The sequence below is a fragment of the Phocoena phocoena genome, chromosome 20 (assembly GCF_963924675.1).
Source record: "Phocoena phocoena chromosome 20, mPhoPho1.1, whole genome shotgun sequence".
Taxonomy (NCBI): Eukaryota; Metazoa; Chordata; class Mammalia; order Artiodactyla; family Phocoenidae; genus Phocoena; species Phocoena phocoena.
Window position 1 is genome coordinate 30,962,201 of NC_089238.1, and position 15,866 is coordinate 30,978,066.

Genomic DNA, 15,866 nt, shown 5'->3' on the forward strand with positions numbered 1-15,866 from the left:
GGGTTCACCCACCTTATTCCCCACCCCTCTCACAAGGTGGCCTCCAAGGGGCCACCTAGGTGATCCCCCCTCCTCCTCCTCCTCCTCCTCAGAAATCACCCAGGGACAGGACTCCCCTCCCTTGTCCGCTTAAATCTTCCCTGTTCCTCAGAGCCCCACTCCAGGACCCCTCTTCCAGGAAGCCTCCCCGCTCACCCCAGCCCCCAAAGTTGGTGCAAGAGAGGTACACAGATAGGCCCCTTCTCGTATCTAACTGCCTGTCCCAACTCGAACGCTCCCCGAGGCAGGGTGACATCTGGGTGCTCCAGACGAGGCGAGGCCGAGAGGCAGGCTTTGCCCATCTCTTGGCACCCTCGCCAGGGCTCGGGAGCCTCCCTGGGCCTCACCTGAAGTGGAGGTTCTTGAATGTGAAGTGGGTTTCTACGATGCCAGTGGTTTTGACCCTGGTTCGGAGGATGTCCTGCTCGGTGGGCTGGTAGTCGGCAGCCCCGATCCGATCCAGGCTGTCCAGGTAGCTGGGGATGGCAACACAGGGGACCATAGACCAGGTACTGGGCACCGCCTTCCCTGAGAGCCAGTCCTGACTGGGGCTGTGGAATGATGGCACCACCCCGTCCAGGGCCAGGTGTGTGTGGGGGGGCAGCTGAGAAAGAGAAGTTCACATCCCTGCCGCACGCGCTCAGAGCCTCTGGCTCAGACCGAGGGCTACGCACACGGCTCCAGGCACACTCAGACAGGGTTGAATCTTTAAATGAGACTAACATGTTTATAATAGTGTTTGTCGTTTCTTCATCTTAAAATAATAATAGGCAACAGTTAGGTTCTAGTCTTTATATGCATCATCACGTTTCATCCTTAATTTCCTGAGTTAGATGTACTATTTCACAGATTAGAAAACTCAGGTTTTCTAATGAAGGTGAGTGCCTCACCCAGCTGTGAGCCAGGCATTGGGATTCCACCTCTAACAGTTCCCTATGGTGCTTCCCAGAGGCCCTCTGAACCTCCGCCTGCCTCTTCCATGTTCCTTAGGGTTTATCCAGGGGGCCATCGTATCGTCCCATATGGTGCTCCTGGGAGGCTCAGAGGTCACACAGCCAGGCAGGGGTGGGGCCTTGCTGGGACCCAGGTCTTTGGCCTCAGAGCCCCTCCCACACCAACACTTGCTCTGTAGACAAACCAGGCCTCTGCACTTCGCCCGCCCAGGCCACGCACTGGGAAGGGCTTTAGGGGTCGGTATGGGCTACGTTTGAACCCCAAGCCAGGTTGGGATCCAGGAAACCAGAAAGGGGGGAGCTTGGTCAGGCTGGCAGGAAGATTCAAGGACCCAAAGGGCCAGCCGGGCTACCCATCCCTGTGCGGGGAGAGCCCCACACACAGCCCACAGGAAGCAGCCCTGAGGGCCTGAGTCATGGCATGACGTGGGGTCCCAGGCTGCGCGTGGAGGGGCTGTGCTTTATTGGCACCTGCCCTGGGACCCACTGGGGGGCTGGCTCCCCAGCTTGTGGATGTCCACAGGGCTGGGAAGGGTAGACGCCTTCACCGAGGAGGGTGTCCCTTGGTAAACCAATAACCCAGGCTGCCTCAAATCCTTGTGAAAGTTCTCCCTAAGGAAATAAAGCCGACGGTGTGTTCCCAGGCTCAGGGAAGGCAAGCTTGAAGCCACACTCTTAGAAAGAGGACACTGCTGGGACTCGAGCGCGGGTCTGCCCGACTCCAAAGCCCGTGCTCTTAAACTGGCCTGCAGGCCTCCTCTCCCCTGTGGAAGGAGAGAGGTAGAGGCAGCAGAGCAGACCTGAAAGCTCTGGCTGCTGCAGAGCCTCCTCTCCAGGCCTGTGGGCATCTGGGCAGTCTCTGATCTCAGCCTGGAGGGCCCCTTCCCGCCCTTCCCAATCCTCCCAAACCCTCTGTGCATGCCCCTCCCCACGTTCCCACTGCCTCTGCTTAGAAGCTGTGTTGGTTTCAAATCGAGCCTCCTCCTGTCGTCTCCAGCTGGAGACCAGGGCTGGGAGCCTCTGGTCTTGGTCCCCATCCCAGCTGGGGAACCCTCCTTTAGACAAACAACCTGGCCCTCTGTCTCTCGGTGCTGGCTGAGCCTCACGCAGGGAGGAGGCCGTGGCGGGGGTAGGGTGAGCACAGTGGACTGTGCACCTGCTGTGTGTACTGTCTGCCGACTGTCCTGGGTTCCCCGGAGCCTGTGTTCGTGTGTGTGTGTGTGTATGTGTGTATGTGTGTGTGTGTGTGTGTGTGTGTGTGTGTGTGTGTGTGTGAATAACAGATGAGTAAGCTGTACAACATGTCCGGAGGTGATAAGTGCCAGGAGGAAAGAATCAGGCTACCAGTGAGTGGGGAGGCTGGCTGGGGGCGGCGATTTGATATCAGGTGGCTGGGGAAGGCTTGTCGAGCAGACTGAGGAGGTGAGGGGATGAGCCTCTCATGCCCCAGCAGCAGGACCAGGGGGCACAGAGGCCACGACCTCAGTGGAGGAGGAGCCCAGGCTGCAGGCGCTGGACGGGAGGTGGTGGGGAGGCTGAACACGGGGCGGGCGCAGGTAGTGGCGAGACGGGAGGGGTGATGGAGGTGAGGGGGACACAGCACGTAGGCCCCTGAGGTCACTGTAAGGACTTGGAATTTCACTCTGGAAGGCTCTGACCAGAAGAGCGTTGGAATGATGGCTCTGCGGCTTAAGGAGAGCAGATGGGGAGGGGGGGCAGGAAGACCCGAGAGGAGGGAAGGACAGGACGCTTTGCCAGCCAGCGCTGACCTTTAGTGGGGACCTCAGTCTGGGAAAAAATAATCCTACCAAACCACAGAACTACGTTTTACAGCCCCTGCTGGGATGTGCTCAGGTTTCTGGGTTTCCAGGACCTATCTCAGAGCCATCATTCAGAAGGGAAATGGGAGGGCCAGCCATGTTCACCCGCCCCCGGCTCATGACACAGAGAGACCTGGGTGCCCTGTCTCCCCGAGAGCCCTGGAGCCTCACCGGTAACAAGAGAGGATGGGCCAGCTCCCCAGGGCTGGAAGGGGACATGTGGTGACTGAGGCTCTGGGCCTTGGAGAGACACACAGTCTAGGATGTGACTGGTGCCCCCCGGAGCTGTGCCAGGTGACAGCCCTACTGGGCCTCTCCTTTCTGTCACACAAATCTATGTTGAACTGTTTCACATTTTGGGCCTCAGCTCTTGTCAGAAGACGAGATTTAGCAGCTGAAACTACAACAGCAAAGCAACCCTGGACCAGAAAGTGTTTAAGGTCCTTCCGAACCTGACTGCCTGTGGGTCCCGCCCTTGCCCTCCTCGGAGTCCCGTCCCAGAGATGACAGAGAGAGGAGGGCGGGTCTCCTCAGCTTAGCTGGGGGGGAGTTGACAAGTACTGACTCAGGTCGTTCATTTCAAGTTATAAAGGTAACCACCAGAAGAATTAAAAATAATCCTGTAAAACTAGCAAAAAACTGGTGGTGGAAGTGGGGAACAGCAAAGGAAGGAAGGAAGGAAGGTCTGACTCCCTCAGCTTTCACAGCTGGAGGTCATTAAATACTATTTATAGTTGGAGGGTCAGGTTTTTCTGGACATCACTGGGACAAGTAAACGGAGATAGTTAACAGTGGGAGGGGAACAGGCCTGGAAAGAGGATTCACTATCAATTTTATACCTTTCTGTATTGTTTTAAAATTTTTTTGCCATGGGTTCAAATTATTAGTTAAGTGGTAACAATTTAAGTGGGGGTCATGATTTGATGCCCTGAGGAGCCCCTGAGGGTGGTGGGGGGATGGGAAGGGCCTGGACTTGGGCAGAGCAGTGGGCACAGAGGGGGAGACGAAGTGGGGGACTCTCTCCAGGCCTGAATGGCTGTGCGTTGAGGGGGCGACCTGGGTTGAGGTCTGTGACTTGAGTGTACAGAGAGAGGTGTGGACTTGAACCTTTGGGCTCGTACCCCTGGTCCACCAAGGTGTCCTGGGGGCTCATCAGTGGCTGGGGCCTGCGTCGCTACCACCTGGGACTCACGGGACCCAGGCACCTGCCCCATGGACAATCTAGGTGTGCAGAGATGGGAAGACAAGTCCCCGGTTTGTTAGCTCTCGTCACAGCCAATGGCAATGTCCCAGCATCCACTAGTGAGCGCTGTTTTCTTGGCGTTAGCCTCCGCTACATCGGCACCGTGGAGACCAGCGTTTCTTAATCTTGGCGATACTGACATTTTGGGTCAGGTAATTCTTTGCTATGGAGGACTGTACAGTGTGTCTGTAGGAAGTCAGCAGCATCCCTGGCCTCTACCCCACTAGACATCTGTAGCACCACCCTAGTTAGGACCACCGAAAATGCCTCCAAACATTGCCAATGTCTCCTGGGGGCAAAGTGGCCCCAGGTGAGAAGCGCTGGTGAGGAAGCTGAGCAGATCAGTGTCGGAGCACAGGTGTCCTAATATAGTGGGGTTTAAGCCCAGAGGCTCCCACTGAAAACCTGGACATGAGACTGTAAAAGTGGGTGCGTTTCCTGAAAGCTGGAGGGCAGTGACAATGTCTTCAAAACAGAAGGCGTGTCCCTGACCACCACAGATCATTCCCAGAGGCCTGGAGCCCCCGATCTAGGGGCCAAGGGCATGTAAACTTCCAGACGCCTGGAGTGACAAGGCTGCAGCAGGCAGTCCTGTGATCCCCTGTTATTCCCTCTGCCTTCCCCTCTCCTACCCTTCCAGCCCTCTCTGGCTTTCAGCTGCTTCACCCCCTCTCCTCGCCTGCCCCACCGGGTCCCTCTCTCTCCTCTGTCCTTTTCTTCCCCTTATTAGTTATAACACAGTATTAAAGTGTATGTTTGATTATTTATTTTACTTATCTGATGGGTTACATATTCCTTATTTTTAATTTTAAAGATAGAGGAATGGAAAAGGTATTATTTTCTCAAAAAGAAGACAAAAGGGCACCATGTAAGTTATTTTCTGTCTATGTTGCCCTTGATTTGTACTTATAGGGTCAAGGGTTCTCCGGGGGCAAAAACACTGCTACACTGACAATCTTCCTTCTGGAGGGCCAGGCCCCCTCCAGAGCAAGCAGGTGATGGCCCCTGGGCCTCTGGGAGCCCTGTTGTCGGCTTGTGCCCCCCACCTCCCTGGCCTCCTTCTCATCCCGGGGGCAGGAGGAGAAGCCCCTTCTCCTTCCTTCCTGACGCCCGAGGCAGAACACCTCACAGCGGTTCCCACCTCAGCAAGGGCACCTCCTTGCCCCACTGACCCCAGCCCCTTCCACGCCCGCACTGCTGCCCCACTCTCGGCCTCCCGCCTGCCTGGGACACTCACTATTTGGCGGAGTCGTTGAGCTGATACTCCCGGGACCTGTTGAAGCACTCCTGGATCCCTGAGTCGCCCCAGAGTCGCATCATGGCAGAGAGCAGCTCTGGAGAGAAGGGCTCCGTGTCTTCCATTCGACTCACCACATCACACACCATCTTGGCATCGGCCTGTGAGGAGACATGGACGGCGGCTTTGAGGCCTCGGTGGGGACAGAAGCCCCGGCCGGGCACCTGCTAGGGCACCGGGACAAGGGCTCAGCCCTAGGCCTGGTCAGGGAGAGGGGAAGCAACAGAGGGTCCTTTACTCAAGGGCACGGTAATCGTTACTAGACCACTGCTCCACTCTCGAGCCCTTTCAACCCTGCCGCCCTCCAAGTAAGCCAGAGACCCAGGCTCCCCAGCCTGCTGCACGCGGCTCAGGAAGCGAGCGGAGGTGCTGGAAACCTGCAGGTGTCCTTCGCGGTGGGAGAGACACGAAGGAGACAAGGTCAACGCCTGGAAGACTTGTAGCCAACAAAATATTCTGCACCAAGGTACGTGGGGCCAAAGCCTTCTGTGGAGACTTCCGGAATCCAGCTGTCCAGCTAAATAGCTACTTATGTCTCAGAGCCGGTCTACTGCAGGTGGTCAATGGGAAAATGCTGGCACTGTGTCCCCTTCTGCCTGCCTGCCCTGGGAAGGAAGCCACAACTGGCCTGGAGGCCAGCAGGCCATGCCCATGATGCTGGCCCAGACCTAGCTCCCTAGGGACTAGTTGTCCCGAAGACATCAGCCCTCGGATTCCCAAAGTCACCCTCAGCTGACAGAGAGGGCTGCCCACCAGGAGAGCGTGGGTCCCCGTCCATCTAGGAGATGAGTTTCTTCAGCACCGCAGCCTCCCCTGGGGGCAGCCACCTGCAAAGCTGGCCCTGGGACTGAGGCGTTGGGTGCCTTAGGCAGGCGGTGACTCAGGGATGCAGGCGTGGGTGAGCAGAGTTGGTGCCTCCACCTGGGGCTAAAAACAGGTCTGTGAGTCAGGGCCTATGTGCTGATGCTGCTTCTGTGTGCCTGCGTGACCTCGAGAAATCTCAGCCTGCTTTCCCACCTGTGGGATGACTGTGATTAAACCGGGCCAGTTTCCCAGACTTCCTCCTGTGGACCCCTCCTTCAAGGTTCCTGCCTGATCTGTGAGAAGGGAGTCGGGACCTGAGGGATGGGTAGGGCAAGACTTCCTGCTGGGGGAGAGACACCCTCCCACCTAGAGCCGCACTGTGCCTCAGCCAGGCCACTCAAGGGTGTGGTTTCGAAACCATGGGCCTCCACAAAGCCACTTCATGCTCCTCTGTGTGTGGTCTGGAATCTTGGGAATCCCACTCCAGTGGGATGCAGTGCATGGTTTGGGGAAGGCTGGCCTGGCGCTGTCCTCCCAGCTCCATCTCATCACCGAGGTGTGGCAGAGGCAGGGGTGGGGCAAGGTCCTGTGCTGGCGACACCTCTCTGTCTGCCCTTCTGTTTCTCTCCCGTCTTCCCCAGCTTAGTGCACGCCACAACCATCGGCCCAACTGCTCAGACTCAAAGACTAGGAGTCATCCTTGATTTTGCCACCTCCCTCCCAATGTCCACTTCTCCCCATCTCCTCCTGCACAGCCCTGAGTCCGAGCCACCACCATCTTTCCCTGGCTGCCCCGAGCCCACTCCCAAGGGTTCTTTGCCTCCCTCTTGCTTCTCTTCAGTCTTTCTGCCACATAGCAGCCAGCAGGAGACCGTAGAGAAAGAACACACAATTTTTTTAACTGGGCACACTGATATCCAACTTAAAGACTTCTTTTCCTAATTTTGCTTGTGGCAAAGATGTGACCATGTGACCCGTCCTACCCATGGGGAGGTAAGCCAAAGTGTAGTGAGGTCTTTGGAGAAGTCTTTGTAAAGGGAAGATGCACCCTTTTGCTCTCACTTCCTCCTTCCTGAAGCCTGTGATGGCTGGAACTCTAGCAGCCAACTTGGATCATGAAGACAAGGTCTACACCCTGGGGACAGTGGATGGGTGATCTAAAAACAGTCAGGTCCTTGATGACTTTTTTTTTTACATTGAAATTAAACTTATACCTCATTTAAATCACTATTTTCTAGGTCTCGGATATTCACAGTCAAACCTGATCCTAATGGACACAATAACTGTCCCTGTTTAAACTCTTTCAATAGCTTCCCATTATCCCTAAATTCCAAACTCCTTACCTTGGCCTCCAAGCACACAGCCTTTCCTTCTGTTCCCCAGGTAGCCAGGGTCACCTCACCTCAGGGTGCTCCACCGTCCAGAACATCCTTCCCCCGGCTCTTCCCCATCTCAAGTGTCACTGCCTCAGGGAGGCCCTCCTCCACGCCCCAGGCAGAGTCTGCCCCCACGCACACTGACCACTCCACGTCACAGCTGGTGCTGCGTGTGCTGCTCCTCAGGGCAGGGATAATCTCCTGGCTTTTCACAGCACCCCCACCTCACAACGCTCTGTACATAGTTGTTGGTGCTCAGCAGCATTTGTGAGATGAATGGGTCCTTGGCATTTTACTGTCAGGCACGGCCTCGATTTCTCACTCCACCCTCTCTATCTCCCAACTCCTCTCATCTTGTCCATTTCAACAACACTGTGTCTCGTTCAACCATGACAGCAGCTCTGCCCGGTAGCCATCCTGTTTAACAGATGGGGAGGCTGAGGCTCAGAGGTGAGGTAACTTGCTCAAGGTCACACAGCTAGTAGGTGGGAGAGCCTGGACCCAAGGTTAACCTCTACTGTGCTCCAGCCAACAGCCCTGGACTTGCATCTCAGACACTGGTGTCCAGCCCAGCCCCCTGACTAAAGGTAGGGGAGATGGGTAAGGAGGAAGGTAGGAAGGGTCAGGCATGGCGGGAGGAAGGGGCCTTGCCGATGCACCCTGGAGGACAGTGGCAGCTGTCGGGCTGGGCCAGCCCTGTGGGGGTCAAGCTTAACAAGCAATTAATAGAGCCAGAGGGGGGCCTTGTCCCTTTGTCTTCCTGCCTTTGGGGCCCTGGGGGATGCGGCTCACACTGGGCCTGACCTTCCTGTCCAGGTCCCCTCCTGGGCCAGTGGCGGGGTGGGGGGAGGCATTTTCCAGCACCTTGCCCTCTGCTACAGCCCCCATGGCGCTGCCACCTCTTGCTGGTCAGAGCATGCCCAGCTGTCCCGGCAGCATGAGGTGTGACAAAGCAGACGCATGTACCGGCGCAGACCCACTATGTCTGACCCGTGCAGTGTTACTCAGTGGAGGATGCTGGGGCAGTGACCAGCTTCGAGGTGGCAGCGAACGGCCCATCCCCTCTGATCTGCTCCATCCTTTTCTGCTGGATGGCTGCCCCCTCTACCTATGTGGCTCCCATTCCCTCCTTTTGGGGCACCAGAACCTCTGCTTGCCTGAAGGAAAGCACTCTTTCCCCGACTCAGTCTGAGCAGTTTGGGTGGGACTTCCTCTGTCCCACGGCTCCAGCGTGGACACAGGGTCTGGCCCTGGCCGGTCCATCCTGCTGGCCTTAGTGAACAGTCTGGGGTGGACAAAGAATCCAAATTTGTCAAATGAGACTAACCCTACCAGCTCCAGGACACCTGTGTAAACTATTAGGAGAGAGAGACCCTCAAAGGAAGGGCCCACCTGAATGTGGAGCCATCACTGAGGCAGAGCTGAGAGAGGGAGGCACTCCAGGTCCCCATAACATGTCAAAACATCTGGGTCCAGCTGTGCCTGCGGCCACACATGCCTCTGGCTTTCAGGCTACCTCAATCAATCCTCTGACTTTTTCTTAACCTAGTTAAACACTTGGTTTATTTTTGCACGTGCACCCCAAAGAGTCCTGACAATTCACTGCCTGGTGTGCCGAGGCCAATACCAGGCTTACCTCCTCCAGGCAGACCCAACCCGTTACTGTGGCCGACACAGTTCCTCCCCTCTTCCTGTCATGCCTGGGCACACGTCCGCGCCCATGTGCTGCGCTATGTTTCCTGTGTGGGGGGCACTAAGATGCCCTGTGGGCACTGGCCACGTATTGGACACTAGAGGCCATCTGGTGGGCTTCTGGAGACAGTCCTGCAAGGAGCTGAGGGAGGCTGTTCACTGACACCGTGCCTGGCAGGGCCCTGCATGGTTGGGCTGAGTGGGTGCAGGACATTCGTCACTGTGTGCCGCTGTCACACAGCAGCATGCCTGGCCCCCAGCCACTCAAGTGCCTGTAGTGCCCCAATTACTGCCACTGCCACAGATACCTCACAAATGTCTAACATGCCCCTGCAGGGCACCGTTTCCACTGAGGGTCAGTTAGGGAGCCATCTGCCAGCCCGGGGCTAGGGAAGTGGGCCCCTCTCTCGCACTGCCGCAAGGGAGGGGCGCTCCCTGCATGTGACAGAGAACGTGACCGCTGCCCTCCCTCAGACGCACGGGCCTGGGTGGCTTGGGTCTGGCACTTACAAAGTACCCAGTATGCCACTCCCTCCCCGGCCGCCATTCTCTATGGGCTGGGGCTGCCCGTGCTGTAACGTCCAGTTCCCATGCCACCGCCCCCCCCGCAAGACTCACTCCTTTCCCGACAGCACCCTTTGGTCACCCCTGCCTTGGGGCTCCAGTCCTGCGGCTTTCTAGGGGCTCCGGCCACAGGCTCAAGGCACCACCCAGAACTGGGGTCCTGGCTTGAGCAGGGCCTTAACGTCTCTGGGCTCAGCATCCTATCCTGAAAAATGGGGTGACAGTATCATCATTCTCTTCATAGAGCTGTCGTGTGAGCAAACAGAGCACTAGCACAGGGAGGACCTGAGGGGTGGGCCGTGCTGCTGCCCCAGCTCCCCAGCTTCCTGGGGACCAGAAAGAGAAGAGGAGGCCAATCTGCCTACCCTCGGGATGCCTAGGGGTGGGGGCGTGGGAAGGGGTGAGACATTTAAGGACATGCTGGGACCCTGCATTTCTGAATGTGAACCACAGGCAAGATACCATTTTTTTTTGAGTTTTATTTATTTTCTATACAGCAAGCTCTCATTAGTTATCTATTTAATACATATTAGTGTATACATGTCAATCCCAATCTCCCAGTTCATCCCACCACCACCACCACCCAGCTTTCCCCCCTGGGTGTCCATACGTTTGCCTCTATTTCTGTGTCTGTGTCTCTATTTCTGCCTTGCAAACCGGTTCATCTGTACCATTTTTCTAGGTTCCACACATATGCGTTAATATACGATATTTGTTTTTCTCTCTCTGACTTACTTCACTCTGTAAGATGTGGATGGACCTACAGACTGTCATACAAGATGCCATTCTCATGGGTTTTGGATCAGGAGGCTCCGGAGAGGTTATGACTCTCAGGGACACCTGCAGGATTCTTCTCACCATATCCATGATTTAAAATCAGCATTAACATTTCTTTTCATCAGAGCCAATGTAACCTTTCTGGTTAAATGACATCTTAACGGTGACATGTAGATGTCCTGAAGCTGCTCTAGAAAGTGGTGAGATTCTTTTGGAAAGCCCCGCAACACTAGAGAACCCCATAGAAACCCTACCCATGAGCATCTGGAGAAAGGGGTGGGCAGGGAGAGGAAGCGGCACATGGAGATGAGGGCATCTCCGGCATTTGGTGGGGTGGGGAGCTCAGCACAGGGTGCCTCCCAGAAGTGGGCTGCCCTGGGCCAACGCTGGGGATCAGGGTGCCCAGGGTGGTGATGGGAGCAGCTGCCCCCGTGAACTGACAGTACACAGGGGTCCCTCACTGTGACATGCAGCCCAGGGCCCCCTGCCACGGGGACATGGACTACTGGGGACTGGCCGTGAGTGTGCTTGGGAAGCAGCACCTGCGATCCAGGCGCCTGTCAGTGGGGCTGCCTGCTGGTGTCCAGGGGTGAGGGGTTCTACTTCCAGAAAGCTATCTCTAGTCAGCCAGCTGGTCCTGAGAGCCGGAACCCATACTATGAGGAGGGGTGTGGGCTCCCATGGCCCACAGGCCCCTTCCCGCCTGCCCACTCTGGGCCACAGAGAGCCCCCCTGCACCAGCTTCTCTTGCCCAGTGTCTCCTGGTCACCCTTCTCAGAGACGCAGCAGGTGCCAGCCTGTGCTGTGCCACACCAGGGGTGATGGTGGGATGAGTGGTGACACAGGGAAGCTGGCATTGGCCTGGCTGAGCCACTGGCAATGAACACCACACATCTCTGCGCATACGCTAGGCACTGCAGGGCCTTGCAAGTGCCTGGCGCATTCATCATCTGAAGCTGGGACTGCCAAGTCCATGGTAAACACTTGGGTCTGCAAAACTCTTCCCCTCTCCGCTGAGCAAAGGGGCTTGGAACTAAAGTTTGAGAGAGAGCCTCTTCTCTCTCAAGAGAGGAAATGCAAAGGATATGGTGGGGAAGCGAATAGGAATTTTCAGTCAGGTGACCCAGGTTCAAATCCTGGCTCTGCAGCTTTTTTTTTAGCTTTGTGACCTTGGACAGACCACTTAACCTCTCTGAGCCTCTGCTCTCTTATTAGTTCCCACCTCACAGGGTTGTTTGTGCAGATAAAAGAGGCTAAATCGACATGACACAGCTTTGCAACATAAAGAGCCCCACAAATGCTAGTTACTATAAGCAAAGGTGAGGTCTCTGAGACACAAACAACAAGCTGACATAAAATAAGCCCACTTTGTACAAGGTTTCTCAGGTAAGCATGATAACAATAATCATAGTAATTATAACCGCTTCTGTTTGAAGAGCTGCTTTGGATCTTTCAGAGTTTTCCTCCTTCTCTCATCTTTTAGACCAAGTAAAGTGTGACTGTGTGCATGTACACACACACACACACATATACAGACACACACACACACCAGTCCTCCAGCTGCAGGGAAGTCTCCATTCTGCCCAGCCCTGCCGCGTGCACTGCAGTAGCCCCAGCTCCCACCAGGGGGCAGGAGTGCACAGGCCAACAGGAGAAAGAGGGCAAGCTGGACAAGCCCAACCCAACAGACCAGGCAGGCCAGGTCCAGTGGGCACAGCTGCCTTGGGAAAGAGACAAACAGACTCCCGATGTTGGAGGCCCAGCCTGAGTACTGCAATGTCAGCAGATGGAGAATGGCAGCGTGCACATTCTGGGCACTTCGTACATGCTACTCAGGGCCCTGCATCTGAGGAAATGCGGCAGTTACATTCTCTCTTGCGCGTGCAGGGGAGTGACCCTCCCTTCCCATCTGCCACTGGGGGAAGTGGGGGAGAGAGGGGCCCCCTCCCTCACCCCTGCTTCCCTGGCCTGGGCTGGCACATGGCTCCCTAACTGTGACTCTCAGTGGAAGTGGTGGTCCCCAGGGTATTTTAAACATCTATGAGGTTTTTTTTGTTAGTGGCAAAACTTGAGGCACTACAGGCACTTAGCAGTTCAGGGCTGGGCATGCTTGGGGCTCTTTCTTCACTTGGACTTAGGAGTATGTCGCAAGGCCTGTGCCTAGAGCACACTGTCAGGCACAGGGTCTCTGGGGGGAGAGGGGGGCACCTCACAGGCCTACCACTTGCCTTAGTGAAGGGAACCTTCCTGGCTCTCCAGAAAGATGCTACAGCAGAACCAAGGGTTGGGTGCTGTTTCTAATCTTGCCTCCTTTCAGCTGTGCCATCCCTTCTCAAGCCATCCATCCATACATCCCTCACCCCCTATCTAGGGTACCTACCCATCCAACATCAGGCGTCCACCCACCCATTACATCATCACCCATCAGCCACCCCTGTTCATCCATCAACCAACTCACTCCCACAACCACCCGCCCATCCCTGCACCTCCCTTCTATCCTTCCACAGCGTCTGCCCATCCCTTCATTCTTCATTTGTGCACCCCTTTCATTCCTTTCACTCCTCTTTGATCTATGTAGCCACCCACCCATTCACTCACTTATCCATAGTACACCCACTACCGAGTGGGGTCCCCACCTTAGGAACTTTCACGTTTGCCAGAAAGAGAAATATTTAGGCATAAGGAGAGACTGTCTGCATCTCCCCAGCCCTGAACACATCATGGAACAACTGCCCCCTTGACGTCCCCTCCCTCTGTCCCATGGTCCCATCTTTGTCAGGAGCCTGGGGCCTTGTAACAGGAAGACTCTCCTAAGACCTCCAGCTGGGTTCACAGGATTCCTCAGGGATTGATTTGTCCTAAGCCCTTCTGAAAACCTTCTCTGTTTTGAGCCCAGGCTGCCTCCTGAGGAGCGGGGAAAGACTTGGGTTTTCTGAAGAACCTCATTTTCTGAAGGATCACACCCTTTTCCGTCTCAAAACCACTGGATCTTCCAGTTGTTTAGAAGTAGCTTTTCCTTCTGGCTTGCTATGTATCTTCAAGAACCAGGGGGTTGTGGGGATGACTTTGGCCCGGGTTCCAGCGCTCACTGGTTCTAGCGCTCGACACCTAAAAGTTTCCACTCAGAAACAATCTGCCAGACCCTGTAATTGGTGTGCGTCCCACCCCTGGCCCTGGCCCAAATTAAGCAGAAGGAGCCAGTGCTAGTCCAGTGAATGTTTGCTCACCACAGGCTGGCTGAGCCCAGGGCTGGGTGCCGGGGATACAGCAGCCAGCAGGATCTGGAAACTGCCCACCCAAGCCTGCTGTCCAGTGGGGGCGTCAGACACATCAACCAAGCTGTGGAGTCCGGGAAGGCTCCTCCAAGAAGGCAGCCACTAAGTAAGGACCACAGCTCAAGGAGAAACTGGTGCGGACGGGGGATGCGAGGGGGGTATGACTGGGAGCAGGCAGTCATGGGTCAGCTGTGCCCACAAGGCAGGCACAGTCCAGAGACTGCTCTTCCCTCACGGGGGAATTAAAGGGGAAGCCGAGGGCCTTGCCAGGAAGCAGTGGATCCTGGAGGGCATCAGACACCCCTCCAGCTATCAACAGGACCTTTGGACAATGGTGGGCTCAGAGGTCCACACAGCCCATGGACATTAAATGAAGAACAGTACCCAGCCTGCACAGATGGTCCAGGAGCTCTCACACAGACCGAGTGCAGTGCGAACTGTGTACCCCCAACCCAGGGAGAGCGCTGGCGGCAGCCTGGGCCCCACTGTGGGCAGCTCCAGGATGGAGCCTTACGGAGCAGATGCTAACACTCCCTGAGTGTGGGTCTGGGGACATTCTCAGGCCCCCGGCCCTTCTCAGGAGGCATGGCTTTTGGCCTTCTCCCCAGCTGTGCTGTTCTTAGGTGCAGCCACCACGTGTGTCTCCTAAAACCACCCTGGCAGGGGTTTCAGGGCCAGAGGTGGGTAGGGAGACTGTCGGGTATGGGGCGGGAAACGCTGAGGCCAGTGTAGAAGGGGGCGAGCAGGGCCTGCAGAGGAGGGCAGTGCCCCAGCCAGCGATAGCCGGCAAGAGTGCAGAGGGGTGTCCTAGGTGGGTGACTGGCAGAGATGGGGGGTGCAGGACAGCAGCTGTCCTGGGCCCTCTGGGGCAGTGGTGTGTTTATGTCACCACGGCTTCCGATTGCTTCAGATCCCAAGGATGGAGTGGGGAAGCATGCTTGCCTAAAACCCCAATCAGCAACCCCTCTGGAACAGCCTTGGGTGGTGCCACTTTCTCTTGTTGCCCTTCTCCCCTTGGTGGGTCCAGACCTACCAGTCTATACCTCCTGGGAGGCTCTCCTAGATGGCGCCGGGGAGGACAGCTGAACCACCAGGCAGGCACTATTCAGTCCAAAATAAACTTTAAGATGAAAGGGACAGAAATTTCCAAATCCTCTGCCTCCTTTCTCCTGAGCTCAATGTCCTGAGATGGGTGAAAGAACTAAAATTGGATAGGCTAAATTTCTAAGAAACGAACAAGGGCAGAATGAAATTACCCACACAGAGCTCAGTCAAAGGGAAAGAAAAGTGATAATGGACAATCTCTTCTCTTCAGAACACAAAGTGATGGTGGTGAATAGATTAATTAGAGCCGCCTCAGCTGGGAGACATTAGTGACACAATATCGAAGAGAAAAGATGGAAGCTAAAACAGCACGTACATGATGGGAGGCCGGCAGGTTCTGGAGATGACAGGTTTGGCTGATGGTGCCTCTCCTTGGGCTTATTCGCTGACACCCCTTCCCTCCCCGTCTCCTCGCTGGAGACATCAGTTCCCGCACCATCCATTAAAGTGACCGGGGGCTTCCCTGGTGGCGCAGTGGTTGAGAGTCCGCCTGCCGACGCAGGGGACACGGGTTCGTGCCCCGGTCCGGGAAAATCCCACATGCCGTGGAGCGGCTGGGCCCGTGAGCCATGGCCGCTGAGCTTGCGTGTCCGGAGCCTGTGCTCCACAACGGGAGAGGCCACAACAGCGAGAGGCCCATGTACCGCAAAAAGAAAAAAAAAAAAAAAGTGATCGGATGATGTTTTTGTTTGAAAAGGAGCGTGTCACTTGTTTCTTGGACCTCAGGGACACAGCCTGGGGCAGTGCACCAGGTGTCCACGTTCTGCCTGACTGACCCTGCGACCCTGGGCAAGTCTCATCTGTTTTCGGAGTCTCTGTCCTCAAAGGCACAAGGAAGAGGTTGGCTGGATCAGTGATTCTCAAAGTGTGGCCCGCACACCCCGGGGGTCTCTGAGGGGTCCATAAGATCAAAACTGTTTTC

The 15,866-nt window shown here is 55.9% G+C and overlaps 1 protein-coding gene across 3 annotated transcripts in view; it reads right to left on the reverse strand.

Annotated features, from left to right (window-relative positions):
• Positions 1-15,866, reverse strand: part of GNAO1 (G protein subunit alpha o1) — a 164,576-nt gene that overhangs the window by 20,176 nt on the left and 128,534 nt on the right. For 2 of the 3 annotated variants that reach the window (XM_065898766.1, XM_065898765.1), the window contains exons 4-5: positions 5,293-5,453; positions 387-515 (exon numbers count right to left, since the gene is read on the reverse strand). In XM_065898766.1, coding sequence (XP_065754838.1) covers positions 387-515; positions 5,293-5,453 — 290 coding nt within the window. Of the gene's footprint in view, positions 1-386; positions 516-5,292; positions 5,454-6,512; positions 6,534-15,866 lie in introns of all 3 variants that reach the window. The other variant, XM_065898767.1, reaches the window with a different exon arrangement.